The sequence below is a fragment of the Scyliorhinus torazame genome, chromosome 13, assembly GCF_047496885.1.
Source record: "Scyliorhinus torazame isolate Kashiwa2021f chromosome 13, sScyTor2.1, whole genome shotgun sequence".
Lineage (NCBI taxonomy): Eukaryota > Metazoa > Chordata > Chondrichthyes > Carcharhiniformes > Scyliorhinidae > Scyliorhinus > Scyliorhinus torazame.
Window position 1 is genome coordinate 73,187,996 of NC_092719.1, and position 27,753 is coordinate 73,215,748.

The 27,753-nt window shown below is 48.0% G+C and overlaps 1 protein-coding gene across 2 annotated transcripts in view; it reads left to right on the forward strand.

Annotated features, from left to right (window-relative positions):
* Positions 1-27,753, forward strand: part of pde3a (phosphodiesterase 3A, cGMP-inhibited) — a 645,056-nt gene that overhangs the window by 514,533 nt on the left and 102,770 nt on the right. For both annotated transcript variants that reach the window (XM_072471756.1, XM_072471758.1), the window contains exons 5-6: positions 25,499-25,635; positions 25,902-26,121. In XM_072471756.1, coding sequence (XP_072327857.1) covers positions 25,499-25,635; positions 25,902-26,121 — 357 coding nt within the window. The remainder of the gene's footprint in view (positions 1-25,498; positions 25,636-25,901; positions 26,122-27,753) is intronic.

The following is a 27,753-nucleotide window of genomic DNA, read 5'->3' on the forward strand; positions in this document are numbered from 1 at the left end:
CTCAGGTGATCTCTACCATCGTGGCCCTGGCATGGTAGACCTCGTGAGTTCCACCATGTCAGGCCCATGATGGTAAAGACCACAAGTGAACCTCACCCAACTGATTCCCAGCTGCGGGGACAGGACAATCAAGGCATGGAGGAGCATAGGGTGCCGTGCCAGCGAAATAGATGCAAATGGATCATTATGACACATTTGCATTTATTTCCATGCTCCGCTGGCGTGCAGCATGGAACTCATTTAAGCCACCAGTGATGGGTCAGAGCATGGCATTTGGGTTGGGGCCCTGCGCCGATCCCGATTTTGACCCAACGTCTGATTCTCAATCCCATCTGGGAATGCATTCTGGGTGTCCTGGGGACAGAGAATTCTCCCCATTATACTTCCTTGTGCAAGTCATTAAGAAATAGGGCTGACCTGAAGTATTTACGGGGCTTTGGGTACCAAGAAAACTTAGGGTGCCTCCACCCAAAATAATTCTTGTTCCCCTCCCACTGCTCCCCCCAACCACAAACCATCCATCATTCAAACACAAATGTGCAATGAGATGTCTAAAATATTCACTATTCAACCTTGTGAAGAGCTGTCGAATGTTGTCTTCTTCCCCTTGTTACAAAGGCATCTTTCCGGTGTGCTCTTTGGCTCCTCCATCCATGTCTTCTAGCCGCTGGGACCATGTAAGGCAGTCACAGTCAAATAACCAAATATCCACCACACCCAATTCCTCAATGCATTATTCCGTGCACCCCCCTCCTCACCACACCGGCCAGCATTGCCTGCTGTACATTTCTAATTACCCAATCAGTGGATATCATGTTTATTTTTACAGTGAGTAATATCTGCATTTGCTTTCATTGAGGACCCATATTCTGTTGATGGGCCCATGGTTAATGTGGCCCTGTCTGTGAAGCCAAAGTTTGGTTTTCTCCAATTCTAGCTGCCCAACCTTAAATCATGAAGCGTCAAGAGTGACTTGGCAAAGGATTTTCGGAAGTGAGTGCATAGGTTTGGGTGCCCAACCTCCTGAGGAATGGGAGGAGGTGTGCGAGAATCATGGGTTTGAGCCGGGGTAGATGGATAGTGTATACAGGAAGTGGAGGGAAGTGGGGCTGGTCAAGGTGTGGAATCTGTATTTGGAGGAATGGTTCGGTAGTCTGGAGGAGCTAAGGGAGACGGTAGAACTGCTGAGGGGGAGTGAATTCAGGTATCTGCAGGTCAGGGACTTTGCGCGAAAGGTCTGGAGGGGTTCCCTAGGTTGCCGGGACACACCCTGTTGGAGCGACTGCTGCTTCCAGATGTGGATGAGGAGGGAAGAATTGGGGATATATACAGGTGGTTGGGGGAGCAGGGAGGCGAGCGGGTGGTGAAGATCAAAGAGAAATGGGAAGCGGAGTTGGGAGGGGAGATAAATTGGGGAGTATGGAATGAGACACTGCGTAGGGTAAACGGGACATCCTCTTGTGCAAGGGTGAGCCTGATACAGTTTAAGGTGGTGCATATGACTCGGGCGAGAATGAGTGGGTTCTTTCAGGGGGTAGCAGATGAGTGTGAGAGGTGTGGGCAGGGGCCAGCGAATCATGGGCACATGTTTTGGGGTTGGGAAAAATTGGGAAGATTCTGGGCGGGAGTGTTCGCGGTCTTAGCCAGGATAGTGGAGGAGGGAGTGGACCCAGACCCTTTGGTGGCGATACTTGGGGGTTCAGAGAAGCCGGAGCTCATAGAGAGGAGGAAGGCTGATGTCTTGGCCTTCGCCTCTCTGATTGCACGGTGACGAATTTTGTTGGACTGGCGGTCGGCATCGCCACCGGGGTAGCGGCTTGGTTGGGTGACCTCTACAACTTCCTGCGATTAGAGAAGATAAAGTATGAGTTAAGGGGCTCTTCAGTGGGGTTTGAGGAAAGGTGGGGGATGTTTATGTCCGTGTTTGAAGGGATGTTCGTTGCGGGCGAGGAGGGGGTAAAAAAGGGGAAAAATCTGTACAGACTGCATAGTTGATTGTTGGGAAGTATGGGGCAAAATTCTCCTACCCGCCCCGCCACACTTCTGCCCCGACCGGCCGGCGGGAGTCTCCGTAACACCGGCCGGTCAATGGGGTTTCCCATTGTGGGGCAGCCCCACGCCGTCGGGAAACCCCCGGGCGCCGGCAAAACGGAGACTCCCGCCGGCGGAGAATGACGCCCATGATTCCAGGGGTGTTTATTTGCTGTAACCTACTTTGATACATGTTTGTAATAAAATACATTTGAAAAAAAAAGGAATGGGAGGAGGCCAATTAGCCCCTCAATTTGCGACAATTAGGATTTGGATTTGGCTTTAGATTTATTGTCAGGTGTACCGAGATACAGTTAAAAGTATTGTTCTGCATACAGTCCAGAGGTCGTTCCATACATGGAAAAAACATAGGACATGCAATATATACACAATGTAAATATATAGACATAGACATCGGGTGAAGCATACGGAGTGTAGTACTACCCAGTAGAGAAGATGTGTGGAGAGATCAGTTCAGTCCATAAGAGGGTCATTCAGGAGTCTGGTAACAGTGGGGAAGAAGCAGTTTTTGTATCTGTTAGTGCGTATTCTCAGACTGTTGTATCTCCTGCCCGTTGGAAGAGGTTGGAAGAGAGAATAACCCGGCTGGGAGGGGTCTTTGGTTATGCTTTCACAAAGCAGTGGGAGTGTAACAGAATCAATGGATGAGAGGAGGTTTCATGTGATGGACTGGGCTGTGTTCACGACTTTTTGTAGTTTCTTACGGTCCTGGGCCGAGCAGTTGCCATACCAGGCTGTGATGCAGCCAGATCGGCTGCTTTTTATGGTGCATCTGTAAAAATTGGTTGGAGTCAATGTGGACATGCCAAATTTTCTTAGTTTCCTGAGGAAGTATAGGTGCAGTGGTGCTTTCTTGGTCGTAGTGTCGACATGGGTGGAACAGGACAGATTGTTGGTGATGTGCACACCTAGGTATTTGAAGCTGTCAACCATCTCCACCTCGGCATCATTGATGCAGACAGGGGTGTGTATGGTACTTCGCTTCCTGAAGTCGATGACCAGCTCCTTAGTTTTGCTGACGTTCAGAGAGAGATTGTTGTCTGTACTCTTACTCATCGTTGTTCGAGATCTGACCCACTATGGTCGTGTCATCAGCAATCTTGTAGATGAAGTTGGAGCCAGATTTTGCCACACAGTTGTGTGAGTATAGGGAGTAGTAGGGGCCCCGGTATTGAGGACTATCGTGGAGGAGGTGTTGTTGTTTATCCTTACTGATTATGGTCTATGGGTCAGGAAGTCGAGGAGCCAGTTGCAGATGGAAGTGCCAAGTCCTAGGTTTTGGAGTTTTGCTATGAGCTTGGTTGGGATTATGGTGTTGAAGGCAGAGATGCAGTCAATGAATAGGAGTCTGATGTAGGAGACCTGGGGCGAAATTCTCCCCCAACGGCGCGATGTCCGCCGACTGGGTCCGCCAAAAATGGCGCCAATCAGACGGGCATCGCGCCGGCCCAAAGGTGCGGAATGCTCCGCATCTTTGGCGGCCTAGCCCCAACATTGAGGGCTAGGCCGACGCCGGAGGGATTTCCGCCCCGCCAGCTGGCGGAAATGGCGTTTGTTGCCCCGCCAGGTGGCGCGGAAATGCGGCACATGCGCGGGAGCGTCAGCGGCCGCCGACAGTTTCCCGCGCATGCGCAGTGGGGAGAGTCTCTTCCGCCTCCGCCATGGTGGAGGCCGTAGCGGAGGCGGAAGGGAAAGAGTGCCCCCACGGCACAGGCCCGCCCGCGGATCGGTGGGCCCCGATCGCGGGCCAGGCCACCGGGGGGGCACCCCTCGGGGTCAGATCATCCTGCACCCCCCCAGGACCCCGGAGCCCACCCACGCCGCCTGGTCCCGCCGGTAAATACCAAGTTTGATTTACACCGGCGGGACAGGCAATTTCTGGGCGGGACTTCGGCCCATCCAGGCCGGAGAATTGAACGGGGGGTCCCGCCAACCGGCGGGGCCCGATTCCCGCCCCCGCCCAATCTCCGGTACCGGAGACTTCGGCGGGGGCGGGGGCGGGATTCACGGCGGCCAACGGCCATTCTCCGACCCGGTGGGGGGTCGGAGAATGACGCCCCTGGTTGTTGAGATGCTCCAGGGATGAGTGTAGAGCCAGGGAACCTGCTGTGGACTGGTTGTGGTAGTATGCAAATTGCAGTGGATCAAGAAATTCTGGGAGTATGGAGTTTTTGTTAATTTTTTAAAAATAAATTTCGAGTATCCAACTCATTGTTTCCAATTAAGGGGCAATTTAGCATGGCCAATCTACCTAGCCTGCACATCTTTGGGTCGTGAGGGTGAAACCCATGCAAACACGGGGAGAATGTGCAAACTCTACACGGACAGTGACCCAGAGCTGGAATCGAACCTGGGACCTTGGCGCCGTGAGGCAGCAGGGCTAGCGGGAGTATGGAGTTGATGTGTCTCATGTCCAACCTCTCGAAGGACTTCATGATGAGAAGGAAATACCTCTATATATACAACACCATGCATGCTAATCACTTCCAAAACATTTTATAACGAATGAGTTACTTTTAGAGCCTGGCCCTGCTGAAATATGGAAATGTAGCAGCCAGGTTGTGCACAGCAAGGTCACACAAACAACATTTTAAATATATATATATATATAAATATATATTCTTTCACGGGATGTAAGTGGCATTGACGTGACCTGCATTTTTTGTCCATCCCCTTAATTGCCCTTGAGGAGGTGATGGTGAGTTGCCTTCTTGAACCTCCGCAGTCAATGCAGTTAGGAAGGGAGCTCCAGGACTTTGAGCCTATGAAGGAACGTCCATATAGTTCCAGGTCAGGGTGATGTGTGGCTTGGAGTGGAATTTGCAGGTGGTGGTATTCCCATGCATCTGCTACCCTTGTCTTTCTAGGTGGTAGATGCCATGGGTTTGGAAGTTATTGTCAAAGGAGCCTGGGCAAGCTACTGCCGTGCATCTTATAGATGATGCACACTGCTGCCACTATGCATAGGTGGTTGTGGGAGTGGATGTTGAACGTGCTGGATGGAGTGTCAATCAAGTGGGCTGAATGGTGAGGAGCTACTTGAGTGCATTGGAGCTGCACTCATCCAGGCAAGTGGTGAGCATTCCATCATATTCCTGATTTGTGCCTTGTGGATGGTCATCAAGCTTTGGGGAGTCAGAGAATGACTTATTCACCTCAGAATTCCAAGTTGCTCATAGCCACGGTATTATAAGGCAATATTACCTGTTTTTGTGATGTTGGGTGAGGGATAAGTATTGCTGAGCACTCCGGAAAGAACTCACTTGCTCGTTTCAAAGTGATGCTGTGGGAGTCTTTATATACACTCAGGAGGGGCCTGAAGGATGGCACTTCCAACAGTCAAGCACTCCCTCAACATTACTTTGGATTGTCAACCTTGAACTTTGTGCTCAAGTCTCTGGAATGGCTGACGCAGTGTGCGACCACTGTGGGTGAAATGTTGATATCTTCCTTCAGATAGGTTTGCGTAAGGGCACTTGGCGAAATATTGCCCTTTCTTCATCACTCCTGATCACTGGCCTCACATGTAATTTAATGCATTGTTACACTTTTCCAGCTGTTCCGTCTCTGCCAGCGTCAGCCCAGGGGCCATAGAATAATTACATTGTAGGTGCCATTTGCGATTTATGGATGAACCCCATGATTTTCAGGAGTCATTTTTGTCAGTGCTCATGGTTCAAAGCTTCTATTTGCCCATGTGAATCACTGGTATTCTAAAAAGCAGAAAGTTCTGCAAATTGTGAGATTTGCAAGTAAACCGCTTCCCCTTTTGGAATATTTTGGATATGTGATGCGTTACCTCTTATGAAAGTGGAGTTGAGACCACAACTAGATCAGCACGGTAGCATTGTGGATAGCACAATTGCTTCACAGCTCCAGGGTCCCAGGTTCGATTCCGGCTTGGGTCACTGTCTGTGCGGAGCCTGCACATCCTCCCCATGTGTGTGTGGGTTTCCTCCGGGTGCTCCGGTTTCCTCCCACAGTCCAAAGATGTGCAGGTTAGGTGGATTGGCTATGATAACTGCCCTTAGTGTCCAAAATTGCCCTTAGTGTTGGGTGGGGTTACTGGGTTATGGGGATAGGGTGGAGGTGTTGACCTTGGGTAGGGTGCTCTTTCCAAGAGCCGGTGCAGACTCGATGGGCCGAATGGCCTCCTTCTGCACTGTAAATTCTATCTATCTATCTCTATGCTTATGGAATGCCGAATCAGGTTCAAAGGGCTGAATGGCCCACTCCTGCTCCAATGTTCCTATGCAGCCCTGAATTGTGAACATGTTGACAGGCTGTGCTCACATGGCCTTGTGTATCCTCACACTGTAATATAGTGGGTAGGACTGTGATGTACTCCAGCTGGCTATTATCGACGCATATTAAAAATATGGGATGTCTGGTCCATTTCTCAGTGCAAATGGCCAATTTTGAATGTGAACAGTATAATACTGTTAAATGGTTGCACATTTAATGTCACCGTGTGTCTGCTTGATGTACCATTCGAGCTAAAATTTCAGGACTCGGGTGTGTTCATGTTTGCTTAGCCCCGAGGCACAGAGATCATTTTTGACACGGTGCAACAGAGAAAGTGATTTGCAGTGTGTTTTACATAATAACAAACAAGCAACAAAACTCAAGAGTACAAAAATTACAAGCAAACTAAAAAATCCCACAACATAAATGACATAAACACTATATCTAAACCCCCTAACAGCTGACGGTGTCTAGATCCTTAAAAAAGGAAATAAATGGTTATGATCTCAGGTAGATCCTCTCCACTGAAACCCTGATGCTGAATTAAATTTTCTCTATATGGAGGAATGACGTTAAATCACCCAACGAGGCAGAAGCACTGGGTGGAATGGGAGATCTCCAACTAAGCAATATTCGCCTCCAGGCTATCAGTGAGGCAAAGGCTACAATGTCGGTCCCTCACCCAGAGTGAAACGCTGGTGAACCTGAAACCCCAAATATGGTTACCAATGGACATGGATTTAAATCCACCCGGAGTATCTCCAATATAGTGCTAAAAAGGAAGCCCAGAAGCTGATGAGTTTGGGGCAGGACCAAAACATATATATGGTTAGCTGGAGCAAGCAAAAAGCAATCACATCTGTCCTCCACGTTTGGGAAAAAAAAACTACTCCTCCTTGCCTGGGTCAAGTGCATCCTGTGCAACACCATGAATTAAATTAGGCTCAACCGGGCATATGAGGATGTGGAGTTGACCCTATACCAGGCCACCCTCCAAGCCTCGCTAGTAAGTATAGGATCCAACTCACCCTCCCATTTCACCCTCGCCCCATTTAGTAGGGAGGGATCAGATGAGAGAATATAGCCATATATGTCCGAAATAGACCCCTTGCCAGGCTGAGCCAAAGATAAAATCCTCCTCAGCAAGACTGAAGGTGGAGCCAGTCGAAGGAAAGGGAAAATCTTATGAGAGAAGTAGCAAGAAAGGCTAGAATTGTGTGGTTGAAATTTGTCAGCCAGCTCTCTAAAACTGACAAATCTCCCCTTCACAAATAGATCCCCAAAATGCACAACTCCCATCACTTTCCAATATTTAAATGTTGTGTCCAATCCAAAAGGTAAGAAAAGGTGATTGTTACAAATAGGAGCAGCGAAGACAGGGAAAGGAACTTAAGTTGTTGCCGAAACTGTTTCCAAGTCCTAAGAGAGGAGACCACTACAGGGTCTGAGTGAACATCGAGCAGGAGAAAAGGGCAATGGGGCAGTAATTATGGCCAGGAGAGTAGAGCGAACCACAATTTGGCCCCAAATAGAACCAGGGTCACTGATCCACAACAACATATTTTGGATGTTAGCTGCCCAGTAATAAAAAATACATTTGGGAGGACCAAGCCCCCTGTCTGTCTGTCCCTTTAGAGTAAAACGCTGTGGGTGCTGGGATTCTTACCTGCCCAAGTAAAAGTAGATATCAATTTGTTAACCTTAATAAAAAAAGTGTTTGGGCTAGGCGGCATGGTGGTGCAGTGGTTAGCATTGCTGCCTCATGGCGCTGAGGACCTGGGTTCGGTCCCGGCTCCTTGTGAAGTTTGCACGATATCTCCGTGTCTCTGTGGTTCTCACCCCCACAACCCAAAGATGTGCAGGGTGAGTGGATTGGCCCTTAATTGGAAACAAATAATTAGGTAGTCTAAATTTATATTAAAAAAAAGGTTTGGGGAGAAAATGGAAAGACATTGAAAGAGAAATGAGTACATACATTAATTTTTATTGTTTGAATCCTACCCGCCAAAGATAGAGAAAGGTTGTTCCACAGCTGTACATCCACTTTAACGTTGTTGATCAGGTTTGAGTAATTCAACTTGTGAAGTGAGGCCCAATTGTGGCCCACCCGAACCCCCAAATAATGAAAACCTGTATTAGAGAGGCAGAAAGGTAACGCGCCTAATTGGGGTCGCCTACCAGGGGGGTTAACTGGAAAACATTTATTCTTGCCTAGACTTAATTTATAGCCAGAGAAGGAACCAAAGGTATGAAGTGTCTTCATTATGCTGTCGATAGAGGGAGTTAAGTCTGTAATACATAAAAGTAGGTAATCTGCATCGAGAGATACGCAATGCTCCATCCCATCACGACTAATACCCCTCTAGTGACTAGACGCTCTTAACGCTATAAGAACAGCTCTATTGCCAGGGCAAACAAAATTGGAGAAAGTGGGCAGCCCTGTCTCGTGCCCCTATTCAAGGGGAAGTAGTCTGAGTATAGAGTGTTTGTACGAACCCTGGCCGTCGGGGCATTATATAGCAAGCAGATCCACAAGGCAAATTTATGGCTGAATCCAAATCTCCCAAGAATCTCAAATAAATATTCACATTCCACCCTGTAAAATGCTTTTTCAGCGTCATGAGATACTATCACCTCAGGTTCGGGTGCAGGGGAGGGGGAAAGAATAACATTTAATAGACAACGTATATTGGCCGATATTTGCCTGCCCTATACAAAACCTGTTTGATCCTCCACAATTATACTTGGGAGGCAAGGTTCTCACCGGAGCGCCAAAACCTTAGTGAGCAGCTTAATGTCCACATATAAGAGCGAGATGGATTGGTGTGAACCACACTCGGTCGGATGCTTGTCCCTTTTAAGGAGCAATGAAATAGATGCTTGAGTGAGGATTGGAGGCAACGAATCCCGAGACATGGGGTCATTAAACTATCCAATAACAAAGGTATAAGCTGTTTTGTGAACTTCTTTTAAAAATCAATCGGAAAGTCATCCGGGCCAAGAGCCTTGCGCCCAATACATTTTAAAATCTCATCGGAGCGTAACGGGGAGTCCAACTGACAGCTCTTGTCCACTTCAACAGTTGGGATGGGCAGACTGTCCATAAGCCATATATAGTCGATTTGTCTGTGGGGGATCCGATTTATACAGGTCACAGTAGCAGGGTTTAAAAGCTGCATTGACTTGGAGAGCGATGGAAATAGAGCCGCAACCCGGATTGTGTATCTGAGGGATCTCACAGGAAGCCCCTTGACGTTTGAGTTGGTGAGCCAGGAGATGGCTGGCCTTCTCCCCGTACTCATAATAAGTACCACCTGAAAGTACCCACCTAACCTTTTTTTTGGACACTAAGGGGCAATTTAGCACAGCCAATCCACCCAGCCTGCAGATTTTTGGACTATGGGAGGAAACCGGAGCACCCGGAGGAAACTCACGCAGACAAGGGGAGAAAGTGCAAACTCCACACAGAGTCACCCGAGGCAGGAATTGAACCTGGGTCCCTGGAGCTGTGAGGCAGCAGTGCTAGCCACTGTGCCACCATGCCATCAACGATTTTGGATCAAATCTTACTTGGTTCTGCCTCCCTTGGGCATCTCAAAGAAGGGAGAACTCTACACCGCTAAATTTCAAGAGTTTAGAGAAGTAAAGGACCCATGGTGCAAGAGAAAAGGGAAAAAGGTCAGTTTTCCAGCGGGAAATATCTTGGGTGGTATTCACCGATCCCCCGCCAGGCCGGAGAATCGCCGGGGGGCCGCGTGAATCCCGCCCCGACGCCGGCTGCCGAATTCTCCGGCGCCGTTTTTTTGGCGGGGGCGGGAATCGCACGGCGCCGGTCGGGGGCTGCTGGCAGCGGCCCCCCCCCCCCCCCCGGCGATTCTCCGCTCTGCGATGGGCTGAGCAGCCGCCTGTTTTCGACCAGTCCCGCCGGTGTACATTACACAAGGTTTGTACCGCCGGAACCTGGCTCTGCGGGCGGCCTCGGGGGGGCGCGGGGGGATCTGGCCCCGGGGGGGCCCCCACGGTGACCTGGCCCGCGATCGGGGCCCACCGATCTGCGAATGGGCCTGTGCCGTGGGGGCACTCTTTCCCTCCGCGCCGGCCGCTGTAAAGCCCGCCATGGCCGGCGCAGAGAAGAAACCCACTGCACATGCGCAGGAATCACGGCAGCGGTTCTGGGAACACGCTGGCGCCCCTGCGCATGTGCCAACGCGCGCCGGCCGGCGGAGGCTGTTCGGCGCCGGTTGGCGTGGCGCCAAAGATGCAGAGAATTCCGCACCTTCTGGGCGGCCTGACGCCGGAGTGGTTCACGCCACTCTTTGGCGCCGGTACGACCCGCCCGCCGGATACCGGACAATCCCGCCCCTTGTGCTCTTCTTCCCCTCATATTGCGCCACCAGAGGTCGTTCAGCCATAATTTCTCCCTATTTCTAACGAAATGCAAATAGGTTTGCCAAAAGCAACCTTTTATGAAGGCAGTGTTTTAGAAGAATTAAACTGATATCTCAAAGTTTACGACATTTTCATTTTGCGCACTTTGAGTTTGGGAGTATATTTTAATCCATAAACATGAATTGCGCAGTAAATGTTATAAGTCTGATGAGAATACTGGTGAAGGGGAATTGGTGTTACAAGTGATGTAATTCACTACTTAGTCACTGAGAAAAGGAGTGATCTGGAGCCAGCCTTTCCCAGGTTTATTCACATGACCCAGAGAATGCAGGCACAGACTCACCTTTCCTCCTTCTGACACAGGTGGAAACCGGTTCTTCGATATACTTCAAAATAATGCCCCAAACTTTCCCCAATCAGTAATTCTTATGCCCCACCCGCCACAAGATCGCCACGGGCGGGACACAGACCAAGTAAGGTCCATTGACCTCGGGCGAGAACTTCCAGTTGCCAGGTGGGCGTGGCCAGAGAATCCCGCCCACAATGTTTTGACCTCAACTGTTTCCTGTGATAGCGAATTCCACAGCTTACTACTCTCTGTGTGAAGAAATTTCTCCTCACCTCAGTCCTAAATGGTTCACCCCGTATCCTCAGATGGTGACCCCTGGTTCTGGACATCCCTACCATTGCTTCTACCCTGTCTAGTCCTGTTAGAATTTTATAGATTACTATGAGATCCATCGCATTCTTCTGAACTCCAGCGAATATAATCTTAACCGACTCAATCTCTGCTCACACGTCAATCTCACCATCCCAGGAATCAGTTTGGGGACCAAGCTTTTGGTCAACTGCGTCCCCATATTATCCTCATGTACCTCAGCATCAAATTTCAGTTGATAGCGCTCCTGTGAAGTACCTTCGGATTTATAAATGCAAACTGCTGTTGCATGCAGTGTGTGGAGAGCCTTAAATTGGATCATGTGTCTTTTTGATGCTGAGTCAGTCAAGAAACCAATCCCAGAAGCACTCTACACAGGGATGCCCAAGACATATGCTGGTATAGTGAATAATAAACTGACATTGGTAATTGAAAATTTCCTTTCCTTGTTTGATGTAGAATCCAATACATTTCTCCTCACTGTTCCTTTTGGTGAGGACAAAAGTGGTAAGGCAGTATTCATTGCCTGTTGCTAGTTTCCCCAAGAAAATTAAGGATCAGCCACATAGTGTGGGATTGGAGTCACAAGTGGACCGGAGCAAGAGGAATAACAAATCACTTTCCCTGAAGATATTTGTGAACCAGCTGGCTTTTTACTTCTCAGGCAATTCCTACCACTAGCCGCAAAATTTAACGTATCTACGAAATCCAGTTTCACCATTTCTCATGGTGAGATTTGAACATTTATATTTTTCATTGCTCAGTCTATGCTTGGCTCCAGCGATAAACTGCTCACAATGTTCACGCTGACTATTAAGGTTGAAGCAGCTAGAATGAATGCACAAAAATTGTTGCAGCTAATCTCTTTGATTATTATCTTTGAACTGCTATTTCCAGTAGAAACCTACAATGTGTATAATTAAGACCCACAATTTGCATTTGTAATGATGGGGAAGCTGTCAGTACACCCTGTCATTAGTGGACAAAAGTGACAGCAATTTAACATGTGTACGGTTAAATGTAGAAATAGGCAAGTTGCTGTCGGTGATACCCTGTTCTTCCACAGGGTGTGCTGTTGGGGTCTCGGATCAACACAGAATTACTGATTTGTTTGGGGAGGACCAGACGGGGTTTGTTAAGGGCAGGCAGTTGGTGGCCAATGTAAGAAGGCTGTTAAATGTGATCATGATACCCCCGGAAGGTAGGGAGATGGAGGTAGTGATCGCAATGGATGCAGAAAAGACTTTTGATCAGGTAGAATGGGACAGTGGGAGGGACTGGGATGGTTCGGATTCGGGCGGGGCTTTATCGACTGGATCAGGTTGCTGTATCAAGGCTCCTGTGGCACGTGTATGGATGAATAGGACTACATCGGACTATTTTAGACTGCACCGGGGGACGAGACAGGGATGCCCCTCTCCCCACTGTTGTTTGCGCTGGCTATAGAGCTGTTGGCAATTGCTCTGAGAGCCTCGAGGGGCTGGAGAGGACTGGTCCGGGGGAGGGTGGAGCACAGGGCTTCGCTCTATGTGGATGACCTGCTTCTGTACGTTTCGGATCTAATAGAGGGGATGGAAGAAATCATGAGGGCTTTAGGAGAATTTGGCCGGTTTTCAGGGTATCAGCTTAACATGGGAAAGAGTGAGATGTTTGTGGTCCAGACGAGGGGACAGGAGAGGCGACTGGGAGAGCTGCTGTTTAGGTTAGTAAAGGGAAGCTTTAGGTACCTAGGTATCCAAGTGGCGCGGGAATAGGACCGGCTGCATAAATTGAATCTGGCCCGGCTGGTGGACCAAATGAATGACGATTTTCGGAGATGGGATACGTTTCCGTTGTCTCTGGTTGGGAGGGTGCAAACGGTGAAGATGACGGTCCTCCCGAGATTCCTATTTGTATTTCAGTGTCTCCCCATCTTTATTCCGCGGTCCTTTTTTAAGTGGCTCAACAGTGTGATCATGGGCTGTGTCTGGGCGGGCAAGACCCCGCGAGTCAGGAAGGTAATGCTTGAACGGAGGCGGGGAGAGGGCGGGCTGGCGCTGCCATATTTTAGCAACTATTACTGGGTGGCTAATATAGCCATGATCAGGAAGTGGGTGGTGGGGGAAGGGTCGGCAAGGGTGCGCATGGAGGCGGCTTCATGTAAGGGCACCAGTTTGGGGGCATTGGTAACTGTGCCTCTGCCGCTCCCGCCGGCACGGTCCTCCACCAGCCCCGTGGTGGTGGCGGCCCTGAGAGTCTGGGGCCAGTGGAGGCGATATGTGGGAGCAGTGGGAGCATCGGTTTGGGCTCCAATCTGTGATAATCACTGGTTTGCCCCAGGGACTAAGGACGGGGGGTTCCGGTTCTGGCGGAGAGAGGGGATTGCGAGGATGGGGGATTTGTTCATAAAGGGGAGCTTTCCGAGTATGAGGGCGCTGGAGGAAAAGTTTGTGTTGGCGAGGGGAAACAAATTCAGGTATCTGCAGGTGCGGGACTTCCTACGTAAACAGGTGTCAACCTTCCCGCTCTTACCGCTAAGGGGGATTCAGGACAGGGTAGTTTCCAGAGGGTGGGTAGGAGAAGGGAGCGTCTCGGACATTTACAAGGAACTTATGGGGTCTGAGGAGACGCAGACCGAGGAGCTGAAGCGCAAGTGGGAGGAGGAGCTGGGAGGTGAGATAGAGGATGGTCTATGGGCAGACGCGTTAAGTAGAGTCAACGCGTCCGCAACATGTGCCAGGCTCAGCCTGATACAATTTAAGGTTGTTCACCGGGCTCACATGACAGTGGCCCGGATGTGCAGATTCTTTGGGGTTGACGACAGGTGCGCAAAATGTGCGGGAGGGCCAGCGAGCCATGTCCACATGTTTTTGACATGTCCAAAGCTTAGGGGATTTTGGCAGGGGTTTGCGGACGTCATGTCCATGGTGTTGAAGACAAGGGTGGCGCTGAGTCCAGAGGTGGCGATTTTCGGGGTGTCAGAAGACACAGGAATCCAGGAGGAGAAAGCAGACATTCTGGCCTTTGCTTCCCTGGTAGCCCGGAGACGGATACTATTAGCATGGTGGGACTCAAAGCCCCCGAAGTCGGAGACCTGGCTATCGGATATGGCTAGCTTTCTTTGTTTGGAGAAAATGAAGTTCGCCTTGAGAGGGTCACTGTTAGGGTTCACCCGGAGGTGGCAACCGTTCGTCGACTTCTTTGCGGGAAATTAATCGTCAGCAGACGGGGGAGGGGGGTGGGTGCGGGGAGAGTAGTTTAGATTAGAGTAGGGGGTCAATAAGGGTGGGACCTGTACGAGAGGTAAATGGCTTTTGCACAATGTTTATGGTTTCATGTATATTGTTTATTTTGTTGTTGTTACTATACCAAAAATACCTCAATAAAATGTTTATTAAAATTTTTTTTAAAGAATTACTGATTTGTCATGAAGCTTAGTCTATTTACACATTATTGGTGTGAAAACCAATACAAATCGTAAGCCTTGTTCAATCAGGAAAATCTGAATTTTGAATAGGCTACTAAATCGTAACTACTCCTGAATAATCTCTCTGGTCCTGAAAAAGATTATTTTTATAAGTGCGTAGTCACACTCCCTCAGAAGAAGGATTAAAAACTGTTGATCTTTTAAAATTGAATATATTTTTTGAAGATTATTTTGCTATTTATCTTTTTGTTTCCTGCACAATTATTTAAATGTAAATTATATCCCCTGCTTCTTACTTCCTGCCTTACGGTCTGTGAGAAATCTTCAGTCTGATTGGTTGATCAGCTTGCCTGCTGCCTGCTCTGTTGATGAACACCAAGGATTCCCTTGAGATCGCTTTAAATTCAAAGTGGTATTGGAAAAGAGGAATTCAATGCTCTATAGAGCTCTAAATGTACAGGCAACCTTTTGTAATATCAGCGGCGAAGCTGTCCTGTCACTACTGACCACAAAATCCGGCCAATGTCTCCAGATACAAGTGTTAAAAAATCCAAGAGTTATGGTAGGTGGTAATCAGAGATCAGACATACCCGACATATTCGTGCAGGCTCAGCTGTTTTCAGGGGTAGCCCACTTGCCGCCTAGTCAAATGTCCTTGGGTACAAATGCCACTCCAAAGGGTTCAATAAAAGGTTTAGAGGGATATGGGCCAAATGCAGGCAAATGGGGTTAGCTTAGATGGGCTTTTTGGTCAGCATGTACCAGTTTTGACCAAAGAGCCTGTCTCCGTGCCATGGACACTACAGTACTTGAGGGAGTGCTGCACCTTCAGATGTACTTTCTTTCGGATGGGATGTTTCATCTGTCTGTCCCCTCAGCTTGATATAAAAGGTCCTCTAGCTGTTCAAAATAGAGCAGGGCATATATCCTGGGATCCTGCCCACAAAACTAAAAACAGATTATCTGGCAATTCTCACATTGCTGTTTGTGTGATCGTGCTGTGTGCAAATTGACTGCCACATCTGCATTACATAAATGATTATACTTCAAAATTGCCTCGTTGATTACAAAGCGTCTGCTGGGGCTGCAAAAAGTGTTATCTGAATGCAAGTTCATTTTTGCCTTGTTGAATTAATGCAAATGGTGCATAAAATGGAGAGAAAACTGTGAGGGATTAGAAATTAATCTTGCAAATTGTTTTTGGGTAAATAGATATCTGGCTTTTCAATATCACATCTCCAGATTCTTTGATCTATACAGCTGTACTCTATTGAGCAGTGTGGTCAGGCACATACAGAAGCTGTGTTGAGGATGGCATGAATCATTTTTATGAGTGTTTGATGCATTTTGTATCAAAGCATTAATCAGGAATTAAACTGAATGCAAAAGTATTAGGGAAATGACTATGCAGGTCCTCAACATTCAATAAGATTGGGACCTCAATTAAAATGACAAATTTCAGTTACTACGTAAATACCGCCCTTGTGTTTTCTGATAAACTAATTTCGACCATTACTTCGCCTTCTTTTGTAACATGTGAGAGAACTGAAATCCCATAATGCTGGCATTTTATTAAAAATGATTGGGCTAATTAGAATAAAGCAAACTGCCACTGTTTCTGTCCATTTAGTCTGATCCAGCTGCCTCATTAGACTGATTTAAACAGCTTGCTTCTTCCATGTCTGTATGTAGCACTTTTCGTCAAAGAGAATATCTGATTTTAGTGGAAACATAGACCATCTTCAAGCTTTGATTGTCCTGAATAAATCTGTTGAATTGAGCTGGATTAATGTGCATTTAGACCAGTTTCTACCCAATGACAACCAAAGAAAATGTTCCACTCTTGCAATAGAGATTGTGTTATTCGGAGAGGTTGGCAACATTTAAGTCAGAATTGCTCATATTCAGCATGAAAAGTAATTAACCCATTATGGACTTTACTGCGATAGTTTATATTTTGGGTGGGATTTTCCGGTCACTCAGCCGCATGTTTCTCGGCAATGCGCCATTTGCTGGCGTCGGGATTCTCTACTCCCGCCGCTTGCCAATGGGATTTCCCATTGAAGCCACCCCACGTCGCCGGGAAACATGCAGGCGGGGGTGCACTGGCATTGGGAAAAGAGAATCCCATCGATCAGAGAATTCCAGCCTTTATTGCACTGCAGTTATTTGTCTGAATAGTTTTATATTTCTTAACTCTATTTGAGATGTTAGTCATGCCAGTGAGTGTTAAACTGTCAAATTAGTTGGGAATCGTGGCTATTATTCGTTATCCGGATATCAATAGTCGTTTGGTTGTGCAGAACTTGTGTCTTGAGCGTAAAAGGCAAGTGTTATTGAAGCTTTTCATCTTGGGCTCAACAGAACAAGTCACAAGATTACCAAATGTAAAGGGAACAACAATTTATATTGCATGAGAAGAGAGTGCTGATTGGTTGGCAAGTGACTCTGATTGGTGAAGGTATTCTCCATGGCAACACCTCCACCAATCAGAATTCACTTGCTAACCAATCAGCACTCTAAATTTGCAAGGCAAAAAGCTTTGATGACGCATGTCTTTTTTCAGCAACACTCAAATACCTAGGTATAGTAAATTTACAACTAGCTCCATAGTTAACTGAAAAGGCAGCGGCTGCTTGGAGCTAACAGTAAAAGTAAAGTCGCCATTGTCCCAGATGACCATAGGCTGCGTTCCCCTTTGAGGGGGAGGGCTGACTGGTGATGATTTAATCTGAGGATCAGCACACGTCAAGCGAGGGGCAAGGTTGAGAAAGTGAACCTTCATGACTGACCCCAGCCGGTACAGGAACTGGACCCACGCTGTTTGCCTCACTTTGCATCACAAACCATCTGTCCAGCCAACTGAGCGATACAAAGCAAAAGTAATGTCAGCCCAACATGTTTGTGCTAATTGTTAAAGCAAGCAATCTGAAACTAATCCTATTTCCTGCTGACTTCTTACTGACAAGATGTATCCCATAACCTCACCATCTCCCACTCCTCCGTTAAGACCACCCTTCCCACCCTTGACCACGTGTTTAATTACCCTTTGCAAAACTTCTTCTTTGGCCCGAGGTCAATTTCTGCCTAATTGTGCCCCAGCGAAGCACCATAGAAACATAGAAAATGGGAGCAGGAGGAAGCCATTCGGCTCATCAAGCCTGCTCCACCATTCATTATGATTGTGGCTGAATCTAACTCAGCAACTTGTTCCTGCTTTCTCCCCATATCCTTTGATCCTTTTAGCTCCAAGAGCTATATCTAACTCCTTCTTGAAAACATACAATGTTTTGGCATCAACTACTTTCTGTGGTAGAAAATTCCACAGGCTCACCACTCTCTGGATGAAGAAAGTTCTCCTCATGCCAGTCCTAATTGGTTTACCCTGTATTCTTAGACTGTGATCCTTGGTTCTTAACTTCCTGTCATCAGGAACATCCTTCCTGCATCTACCCTGTCTAGTCCTGTTAGAATTTTACAGGTTTCTATGAGCTCCCTCCTCATTTTTCTCGACTCCATTATATATAATCCAAACCGACTCAATCTCTCCTCATATGTCAGTCCCCGCCATCCCAGATATCAGCCTGGTAAACCTTCACTGCACTCCCTCCATAGCAAGAATATCCTTCCTCAGGTAAGGAGGCCTAAACTTCACACAGTATTTCAGGTGTGGTCTCACCAAGGCCTTGTATAACTGTAGCAGGACATCCATGTTCCTGTACTTGAATCCTCTTGCTATGAAGGACGACATACCATTTGCCTTCTTCTCTGCCTGCTGCACCTGCATGCTTACCTTCAGCAACTGGTGTACGAGGACACCCAGGTCTTGTTGCACATTCCCCTCTGTCAATCCATGAATATTTAGAATGTTTTCTATGTTGTAGGTTCTATAGTGGCGTAGTGGTATTGTCACTGGGTTAGTAATCCAGAGACCCAGGGTAACACTCTGGGGGCCAAGCAGATGGTGAAATTTGAATTCAATTAAAAAATTGGAATTAAATGTCTAATAATGGCCATGAAACCATCGTTACCCGTCATAAAAATCCATCTGCTGTCCTTACCTGGTCTGACTTACATGTGACTCCAGACCCACAGCAATATGGATGACTCTTAAATGGCCTCAGTTCAAAGGCAATTAGGGATGGGCAGTAAATGTTGGCCCAGCGATGCCCACTGGGTTAGTAATCCATGAATGAATAAAAGTAAACACAACAGTTTTCTGGCAGTATCTATCCCAATAATCCAGAACCATTTTTGTTTTCATTATAATTTGTCCTTGGATGATCCCAAGGAATTGGCACCTCCTGATTTCACACAGCAATCTCCTTCTTGATTTAAATGTAGTTTTATGCTGTATGTACACATAAGAATAGTGACAACCAAACTCCGTTAGTCAGGCCAGTGTGACTAATATCGTCACTTATAGTTATTAGATGTAAAACACAAAACATTTAATTAAATACCAATGTTGCAGTATAATTATAAACATAAACAAAAACAGTTCACATTGGGTTACTCAGCTTTTATAAACAATCATTTTGAAGAATTCACTTTTTTTAATGAACCAAAGACTTAATGAGTTAAATTGCTCGTGCTAAGTTCTCTTAACTCTTGTCATGACCTCCAATTAAATAAGAAAGCAAAAACAAATCCTGGTTGTTAAACACCGGATGTTAATAACAGAAAATTACTGTTCATTTGGGCATTTCAAAAAGTTCACTTTACCCAGAATTTTAAAATGGAATATACATATAAACAGCATATATAGTGCCTTTATCATAGTGGGAAAAAACATAAGACGCTTCACGTCAGTCTAATTAAAATCAGAAGTTGACAATGAGCTACAGAAGAAAATATAAGGACAGGTGACCAAAAGCTTGCTCAAAGTGGTGGATTTTAAAGAGCGATAAAGGAGGAAGAGGCAAAGAAGCTCAAGGAGGGAATTCTAGAGTTTGTGGAGAAAGTCAATTGGAGGCATGCAGAAAGCCAGAATTAAAGGAGCACAGAAACCTGTAGAGCTGGAGGAGTTTACAAAAGTAGGGGAAGGCAAAGATGTGGGTGATGATAGGAAGGAGAGAAATGGATGCAAGGGTTGGAAATTAAGTGGAATTAATCAGGAGTTCAGCTCTGTAGGACATGTTTCCACACAGAGTACATGCTGATAACCCAGAGGCCTGGAACTTCAACCAGGGTGGATTTGCTGTTGGTGTGGGGTATCTAGGCTGGACTTCCGAAGATACCCCAAATGATTTCCTTGGGCTGGCACTGTTTAAGCTTGAGCGTATTCAAGCTGATTAGAAGTTATTAAAATTAGGCCACTACTGCCAGTAAGGTGGTTCAGAAATGTGGCAATGCTGTAGCTCCAGAAGAGGAGGGAACGAGAGGGGGCAGAACAATCTTAAATATCAACACTGAGGAGACTTCTCCTTCCGGAATGCAGGAATAGAATATAGGTAAAGGTAATGTCACCATAGTCCCAGATGACCAAACGCTGCTTTCTTTCCCCTTTGAGGGGGAGAGGTGACTGGTGGTGATTTAACCTGAGGATCACCACACCTCAGGTGAGGGGCAAGGTTGAGTCGGCAGGGCCTTCATGAATAACTTCCATTGGTACAGGAATTGAACCCACACTGCTGGCCTCGCTCCACATTATGGACCAGCTGTCTAGCCAACTGAGCTAAACTAGCCCCCCGTTAGAATAGAATATAAAAGTAAGGATGGTATGTGTGTCCAAGGTTGAGTTTGATACAGCTCAAGGTGGTGTTCAGGGCACACTTCACCAAGGCCAGAATGAGTAGATTTTTTGAGGGAGTTGAGGATAGGTGTGAGCGGTGTTCAAGAGGGCCCGCAAATCACAGACATGTTCTGTTCCTGTCCCGAATTGGTGGGTTTTTGGGTGTCTTTCTTTAGTGCGACATCAGCAATCTTAAATATTGATTTAGAGCCCTGCTGCTAATGGCTATATTTGGGGTCTCGGATTGGCCAGAGCTGAGGTCGCGTGCGGGGGGCAGATGCCCTGGCAGTTGCCTCATTGATTGCTCGGAGGCAAATTCTGCTCAGCTGGAGACAGCAGCGCCACCTAGTGCCTCAGCGTGGCTAGGTGACTAAAGACTTGATGGAATTTCTGCACCTTGAGAAGGTCAAATATACAGTGAGGGGGTTGATTGAAGAGTTCTACCGTAGATGGCAAGCTTTCATTTTGCATTTTACGGAACTGGTCACTGTCAGCTGTTAGTGGGGTGTGGGGATGGAGTTGGCGGTAGGGGTGGGGGTGGGGTGGGGGATTGTTCAGTCAGGTTGTATTTTTGTTTTGGGGGGATTACTGTTACTACTGTTGTTTGTAATTTTTGATATTGGTGTTGGTATCGTTTTGGTTGTATATTTTTTATATAAAAATTTTAAAGTTCACTAAAAATATTTTTCTAAAAAAGGATGTAATGCCACACTTGTACCAGGTGTCGGTGAGACCACATCTGGTGTACTATGCACAGTTTTGGTCTCCTTATTTAAGAAAATATATAAATGCATTGGAAACAGTTCAGAGAAGGTTCACTGGACTGATGCCTGGGATGTGAGGGTGGGGTTATTTTACAAGAAAAAGTTGGACAGATTGGGGGCAGGATTCTCCGACCCCCCCGCCAGGTCAGAGAATCGCAGGGGGGCTGGCGTGAATCCCGCCCCCGACTGTTGCCGAATTCACCGGCACCAGATATTCGGCGGGGGCGGGAATCGCGCCGCGCCGGTTGGCGGGCCCCCCCGGCGATTCCCCGGCCCGCAATGGGCCGAAGTCCCGCCGCTGTCAACCCACGCCAGCCGGCGTGGATTGAACCACCTTTGGGACGGCGGGACACGGCGGCGCGGGCGGGCTCCGGGGTCCTGGGGTGGGGCGGGGGGCGATCTGGCCCCGGGGGGTGCCCCCACAGTGGTCTGGCCCGCGATCAGGGCCCACCGATCCGCGGGCGGGCCTGTGCTGTGAGGGCACTCTTTTCCTTCCGCCTTCGCCATGGTCTCCACTATGGCGGAGGCGGAAGAGACCCCCTCCACTGCGCATGCGTGGGGATGCAGTGAGCGGCCGCTGACGTTCCCGCGCATGCGCCGCACGGCAAAGTCATTTCCGCGCCAGCTGGCAGGGCACCAAAGGCCTTTCCCGCCAGCTGGCGGGGCGGAAATCAGTCCGGCATGGGCCTAGCCTCTCAAGGTGAGAGCTCGGCCCCTCAAGATGCGGAGAATTCCGCACCTTTGGGGCGGCGCGATGTCGGACTGATTCGTGACGTTTTTGGCGCCGGTCGGCGGACATCGCGCCGATTGCGGAGAATCCTGCCCTGGGTCTTTATTCATTGGAGTTGAAACATAAGGGCCGGGATTCTCCGACCCCACGCTGGGTTGGAGAATCCCCGGGGGGGGGGGGGGGGCAGGAGAATCGCGCCACGCCGCCCCGACGCCAGCTCGCCGATTCTGCGGTGCCGATTCTCGGGCGGCCGCTGGATCGCCACCACGCCAGTCGGGAGCCGTTGAAGGCGCCCCCCCCCGGCAATTCTCCGCACCTTGACAGGCCGAGTACCGCCGAGTCCCGTCGGCGTGGATCACGTATGGTCCCACACGGCGGGACCTGGAAGTTCTGTCTGCGGGGGCTGCCCTGGTGGGGGCGGCGGGATCCGACCCCGGGATGGCCTCCACAGTGGCCTGGCCCGCTATCGGGGTCTACCGATTGGCGGGCGGCTATTTCCGTGGGGGCCTATGTTCCTTCGCGCCGGGCCCCTGTTGGGCTCCGCCATATTGCCTGGGGGCCAGCACGGAGATGGGAACCCATGCGCATGCGTGGACTCGCCGGCTGCGGCACGCATGTGGAAACCCGTGCCAGCCGTAGCGTGCATGTGCAGACTCGTGCCGGCCACGCCGTGCTGGTTGGAGGAGCGGAGACCACTCTGGCGCCGACCTAGCCCCCTAGGAAGGGGTGAATACCTGACAATCGAGGACCATTCACGCCGCTTTTCACGCCGGCGTCAGAACCTGGCCGCGAGATTGGAGAATCCCGGCCAAGATCTCAAGGGTACTTGGCAGGGTGGATGCTGTAAGGATGTTTCCCCTTGTGGGGGAGACTAGAACTGGGCGGCCTCTTTTAAAATTTGAGTTGTGGAGGATATTTTCTTCTCTCAGAGGATTGTGAGTCTTTGCAACTCGCCTCCTCACAATATGGTGTAGGCAGGCTCAATGAACATATTTTAAGGCAGACGCAGAAGGATTAGTGACTGACAAGAGAGTCAAAGGTTACTGGGGGTAGGTGGATGTAGGGAGTAGGGGCCACAATCAGATCGGCCATGATCTTATTGAATGGCGGAGCAGGCTTGAGGGGCTGAATGAACAACTCCTGTTTCTTGGTTTGTACGTTCCACCCCTGCCCTAGAGTTACGCCTTGGTCGGTGAGGGGAAGGAAGAGATGTTGGACTAGTTCATGGGCACACCATTCACCTGTGGCAGGCGGCCTGTACTCACTCATGTAGAGGTGAGTGGTTAGTCTGGCACGCGGGAGAGTTGCCTGGCATAGATCCAGTTTTGGGGCAATCCATCCCACAGAGTGAAAGCTCATACCACGTATTCAATATTCGAAAGGCTCCATCTAGTTCTGTTTGTATGTTAGACCATGTATGTTTCGGGCGCTAATTCTTCATAATAACAGACCTGACAAAGCTTTTCATTTAAATGGTGATAATATATCACGGGGACCTTATCTATCAAAATAAGAAGGGACAGAGGCCAACAAAGAATCCATTACTGCAAACTAGATAGATTTTCTGTGTAATCTAAACTGACAACTCTTTTTTTTTAAGAGCACCAGTGTGCAGCCATGCTGAACAAATGATTGTCTTTCATGAAATGCAGGTGGGCGATTGTGACTGGTGGTAAAAATGAGGGAAAATGAAGATCCGAGCATGGTTTTTGGAAATGTGATTTCTGATCTGAAACAATAAGAAATCTGAGCTCTTCCAGGGACAAACTGGCCTGTTTTCGGCAACTGGGAACAAGCGCAGTCAGTTTCAGTACAGGATGTTCTGAGTCTAACCACATGTTGAGCAGTGCTGTGAGTCAGAAACAACCCAAGGCTGCCTCATGTTCCACAGCCCCCCTATCCCCCTACCTCACTGTGGCAGCAGAGGCTGATCTTTCAGCCACTCCACCCGATTCTCTGCAAAATCATTTGGTCGTTCTGCCTCGCTTCCTTCAAGCCCTTGCGCGGAAATAGGTTTTCAATCCCCCCCCTGTGACATTATGAGAAATGTACAGAACTGTAAGGGTTAATGTTATGTCTGAATCAACCACTAGAGGGAGCTGGATGCAGAACTATATAAAGCATTGATGCTGAGCCTTCTGGGAGAGTGCTGAGGAGAAGGCTAGAAGAAAAACTGTAGGAAAGCTAGTGTGAGTGAGAGCAGATCATAGTTATTGTATTAGTGTAGAGATTAGTGGTAGATGAGTGTAGATTATATATCTACTGTCAATTGTTTATTATATAGAAGTAAGAGGTTCAGTTCAATTAAGTAGTGTAAATAAATCGTTAGCTTTGTTTAAAACAAAAGCTAGTTGTGGTCTTTGTGAACACTACACCAATCATCCTAGGATCTAAATCCAAAGAACACCACACCGCCACTGCACCCCCCCCCCCCCGCACCACCGCCCCCCCAATCGAGCCCCAGCCCCCTGCCATCTTAACTTCTTGTCTCCTATCAATGTTTTTCTCTCTCACTCCTGTGTATGTGGCAGTCATGGCTGAAATACCAAGATAACTTTGCTGTTCTAAATGGGCTAGCCCTGCTGCTTCTCGGCGCCGAGGTCCCAGGTTCGATCCCGGCTCTGGGTCACTGTCCGTGTGGAGTTTGCACATTCTCCCTGTGTTTGCGTGGGCTTTGCCCCCACAACCCAAAGATGTGCAGGGTAGGTGGATTGGCCACACTAAATTGCCCCTTAATTGGAAAAAATGAATTGGATACTCTTTTTAAAAAAAATTTTTTTTAAAACTTTGCTGTTCTGCAGAAATTGGCGGCAGGATAAATGCAGGTGTTGGAGATGTTTCTCAACTTCAATCTTATCACTAAAGGAAGACGGTGTACTGTGCATGCACCTGCTCTGCCAGTGATAAACCCATTTTCAATAAGAATATAGCCCATCGAAACTTTGATTTACTGAAACAATGTAGCTAAGAAGCGGGAACCTTGTGATCGCTAATTGAAATTTTTATAGCGACATGCTCTCAGGCCACACAAAGCTGACATCATGTATATTTATTGCTGGGTGGCACGGTGACGCAGCAGTTAGCACTGCTGCCTCACAGCGCCAAGGACCCGGGTTCAATCCCAGTACCCGGATCACTGTCCATGTGGAGTTTGCACATTATCCCCATGTCTGCATGAGTCTCACCCCCACAACCCAAAATAGATGTGCAGGGTAGGTGGATTGGCCACGCTAAATTGCCCCTTAATGTAAAAAAAGATGTTTTTATTGTCTAGCCTGCACTGTACTCTGTAGGACACAGACAAACTCGTACAATAATGTACGCAGGCTGTTAGTTGTGAAGAATTACATTTGCACTCAAATTGATGGCTTGTCCCAGCATGTCTGACTGCATGCGTATCGTGGTGTAGGGGTGACGTTACATGATGTAAAATGACTTTATTTTGAAACTTGAGGAATGGGTTGAGCTTGCAACTCCTAGCTGTGTTTGATAACAGTTGCTTAACCCCTGTTCCATTCAGTTCTTTTAACACAGAATCTTGGAACAACAGCTGCTCCCCCTCCGTCTTGCTGACCATTGCCAAAAGCAGATCATTCTCAGCCTCCTACGCTGTGGCCACAAATAACCACGTGAATGCCAAAAGACAGTTGCGGCAAGGTAAACAACTATTTTATATTCTTATATGTTTTTCTTAAAAATTAAGCTCAAGTCCAAGACTCCCCAGTGAGCAAATGTCATTTCTCTCAATCTACCCTATCCGTTCCCCTTAATATCTGCAAAAGTTTAATAAAATTACCCCATAATCTTCCAATCGGCTCTGCTCAAAGTTGGTGCCATTCATTTTGTTTCTGGCGCGCTTGGTTAAAGTTCTTTGTGCTGTCGTTTCGATAAGGAATTATCTGACCAGGATGCTCTTTTGCTAGGTTACTCTTCAAACATCACACCTCTCTCCTCCCCGTGCCATTCACCAATCCAGGGGACTCCAGCCGGTAGCCCCACCAGCAAAACCTCTGCGGTTGAGTTCCCAGACACTGCAGATATACTGACCAAGCCAGGCCGCAATCCACATAAGCCCTTAACTTACACTCAGAGTGCACCAGACGTTGCAGGACAATACAGGAGCACCTGCATTGTGTGTAGCAGGTAAGGGATTCCGTATTTTTTGCTGTCTTCTGTATTGCATCTTTCAACTTGCTGCCATCTTTTGAGACGGGAAATATGCTTTTAGAGACGGTGCAGGGGGTGGGGGGAGTAGATTTTGTTAGTGTGCAATAGTGTAAACGGCGAACAACAAAGTGATGGTTATCTGTCCAAAGCAATTAAAAACCAGGAGGGAAGGGCAGCGTGGTGGTGCAGTGGGGAACACTGCTGCCTCACGGCACCGAGGACCCAGGTTCAATCCTGGCCCTGGGTCACTGTCCGTGTGGAGTTTACACATTTTAAAAATTCATTTACGGGATGTGGGTGTCGCTGGTTAGGCCAGCATTTATTGCCCATCCCTAGTTGCCCTTCAGAAGGTGGTGGTGAGTTGCCTTGTTGAACCGCTGCAGTCCTTCATGTCTGCGTGGATCTCACCCCCACTACCCAAAGATGAGCGGGTAGGTGGATTGGCCAAGCTAAATTGCCCCTTAATTGGAAAAAAAAATCAGGAGGGATGTGAAAGGGTTTTTTGATTTGCCTTCATCTGTTGTGCACGATCACACAATGCCAAAGGATGTCGTGTGGCACATTGGGCAGCACCCCTACCGCTGGACCTGAAGCTCCGGGTTCGAGTCCAGCACCTGGGCTGGATAGCCATGGAAGGAGCGTCAGCGCAGTTCAACAGATTGATAATCAGCTCAGGGATCCTTCCACCACTTCCCTCTTTATTCCCCCAAGGAGTAACAAACAGGTACGCGCAGATGCACTTAAAAGAAACCCACCAGTTTGCAGTTTGTTGACTTCCTTAAGCTTTACACCTCAACAATCTGCTGAGCATCCAAAGGTCTGCCAATCTCCATTTCCAGTTCACCATTAGAGTTCCATTTTGTCTGTCGAGCAGGTTTCAAGGCAAAGGTTTTACTCGAAGAGAGTGTGATCAGCTGTCTTCGGGAAAAAAAAACATGATTGACCTTCTGTCACAAAGTGATGCCACTTACCACTGTTGTCTGAAATGAATGAGGAAGCCATAGAAACTGTCGCTTTGTGGCCTGTTGGGAAACTGATGGGATTGGGGGAGCGATGCTGCTTTCACACCCTGTCCAATTTTACGCTCCGCTGGAGTCAATGATAAATAAAATCGGGCAGATGTAAAACTAATCTATCCCTTGATCCTGAGGATTTCTAGCCTGCCGAGTTACGTTAAAATGATCCCCCTCGGCCTCCTAAAGTTTCTAGTTGGGTTGGAAGAGCAGTTCGTCATTTAAACAGAGGCAGAGTTTTCTGCTTTCTCGAGCTTGTTTTCTCACTTTTTACTGCAAGTATTGACATATTACAGTTACTCTGAAGCTGGCTGTTTGAATTTATTTACGAACCTATGAATTCAGAGCCGGAGTAGGCACACTCAGCCCCCTGAGCCTACCCCACCATGCCATAAGATCATGACTGATCTAATTTTAACCCCAACTTCACATTCCTGCCTACCCCCATAATCTTTCACCCCTTACTTAGCAATATCTACCTACCTATATCTATCTTCTGCCTTAAAGATATTCAAGGATTCTGCCGCAACCACCTTTTGAGGAAAATAAGTCCCACAGCCCTCAGCTCTGTCTTAAATGGGTGATCCCTTATTTT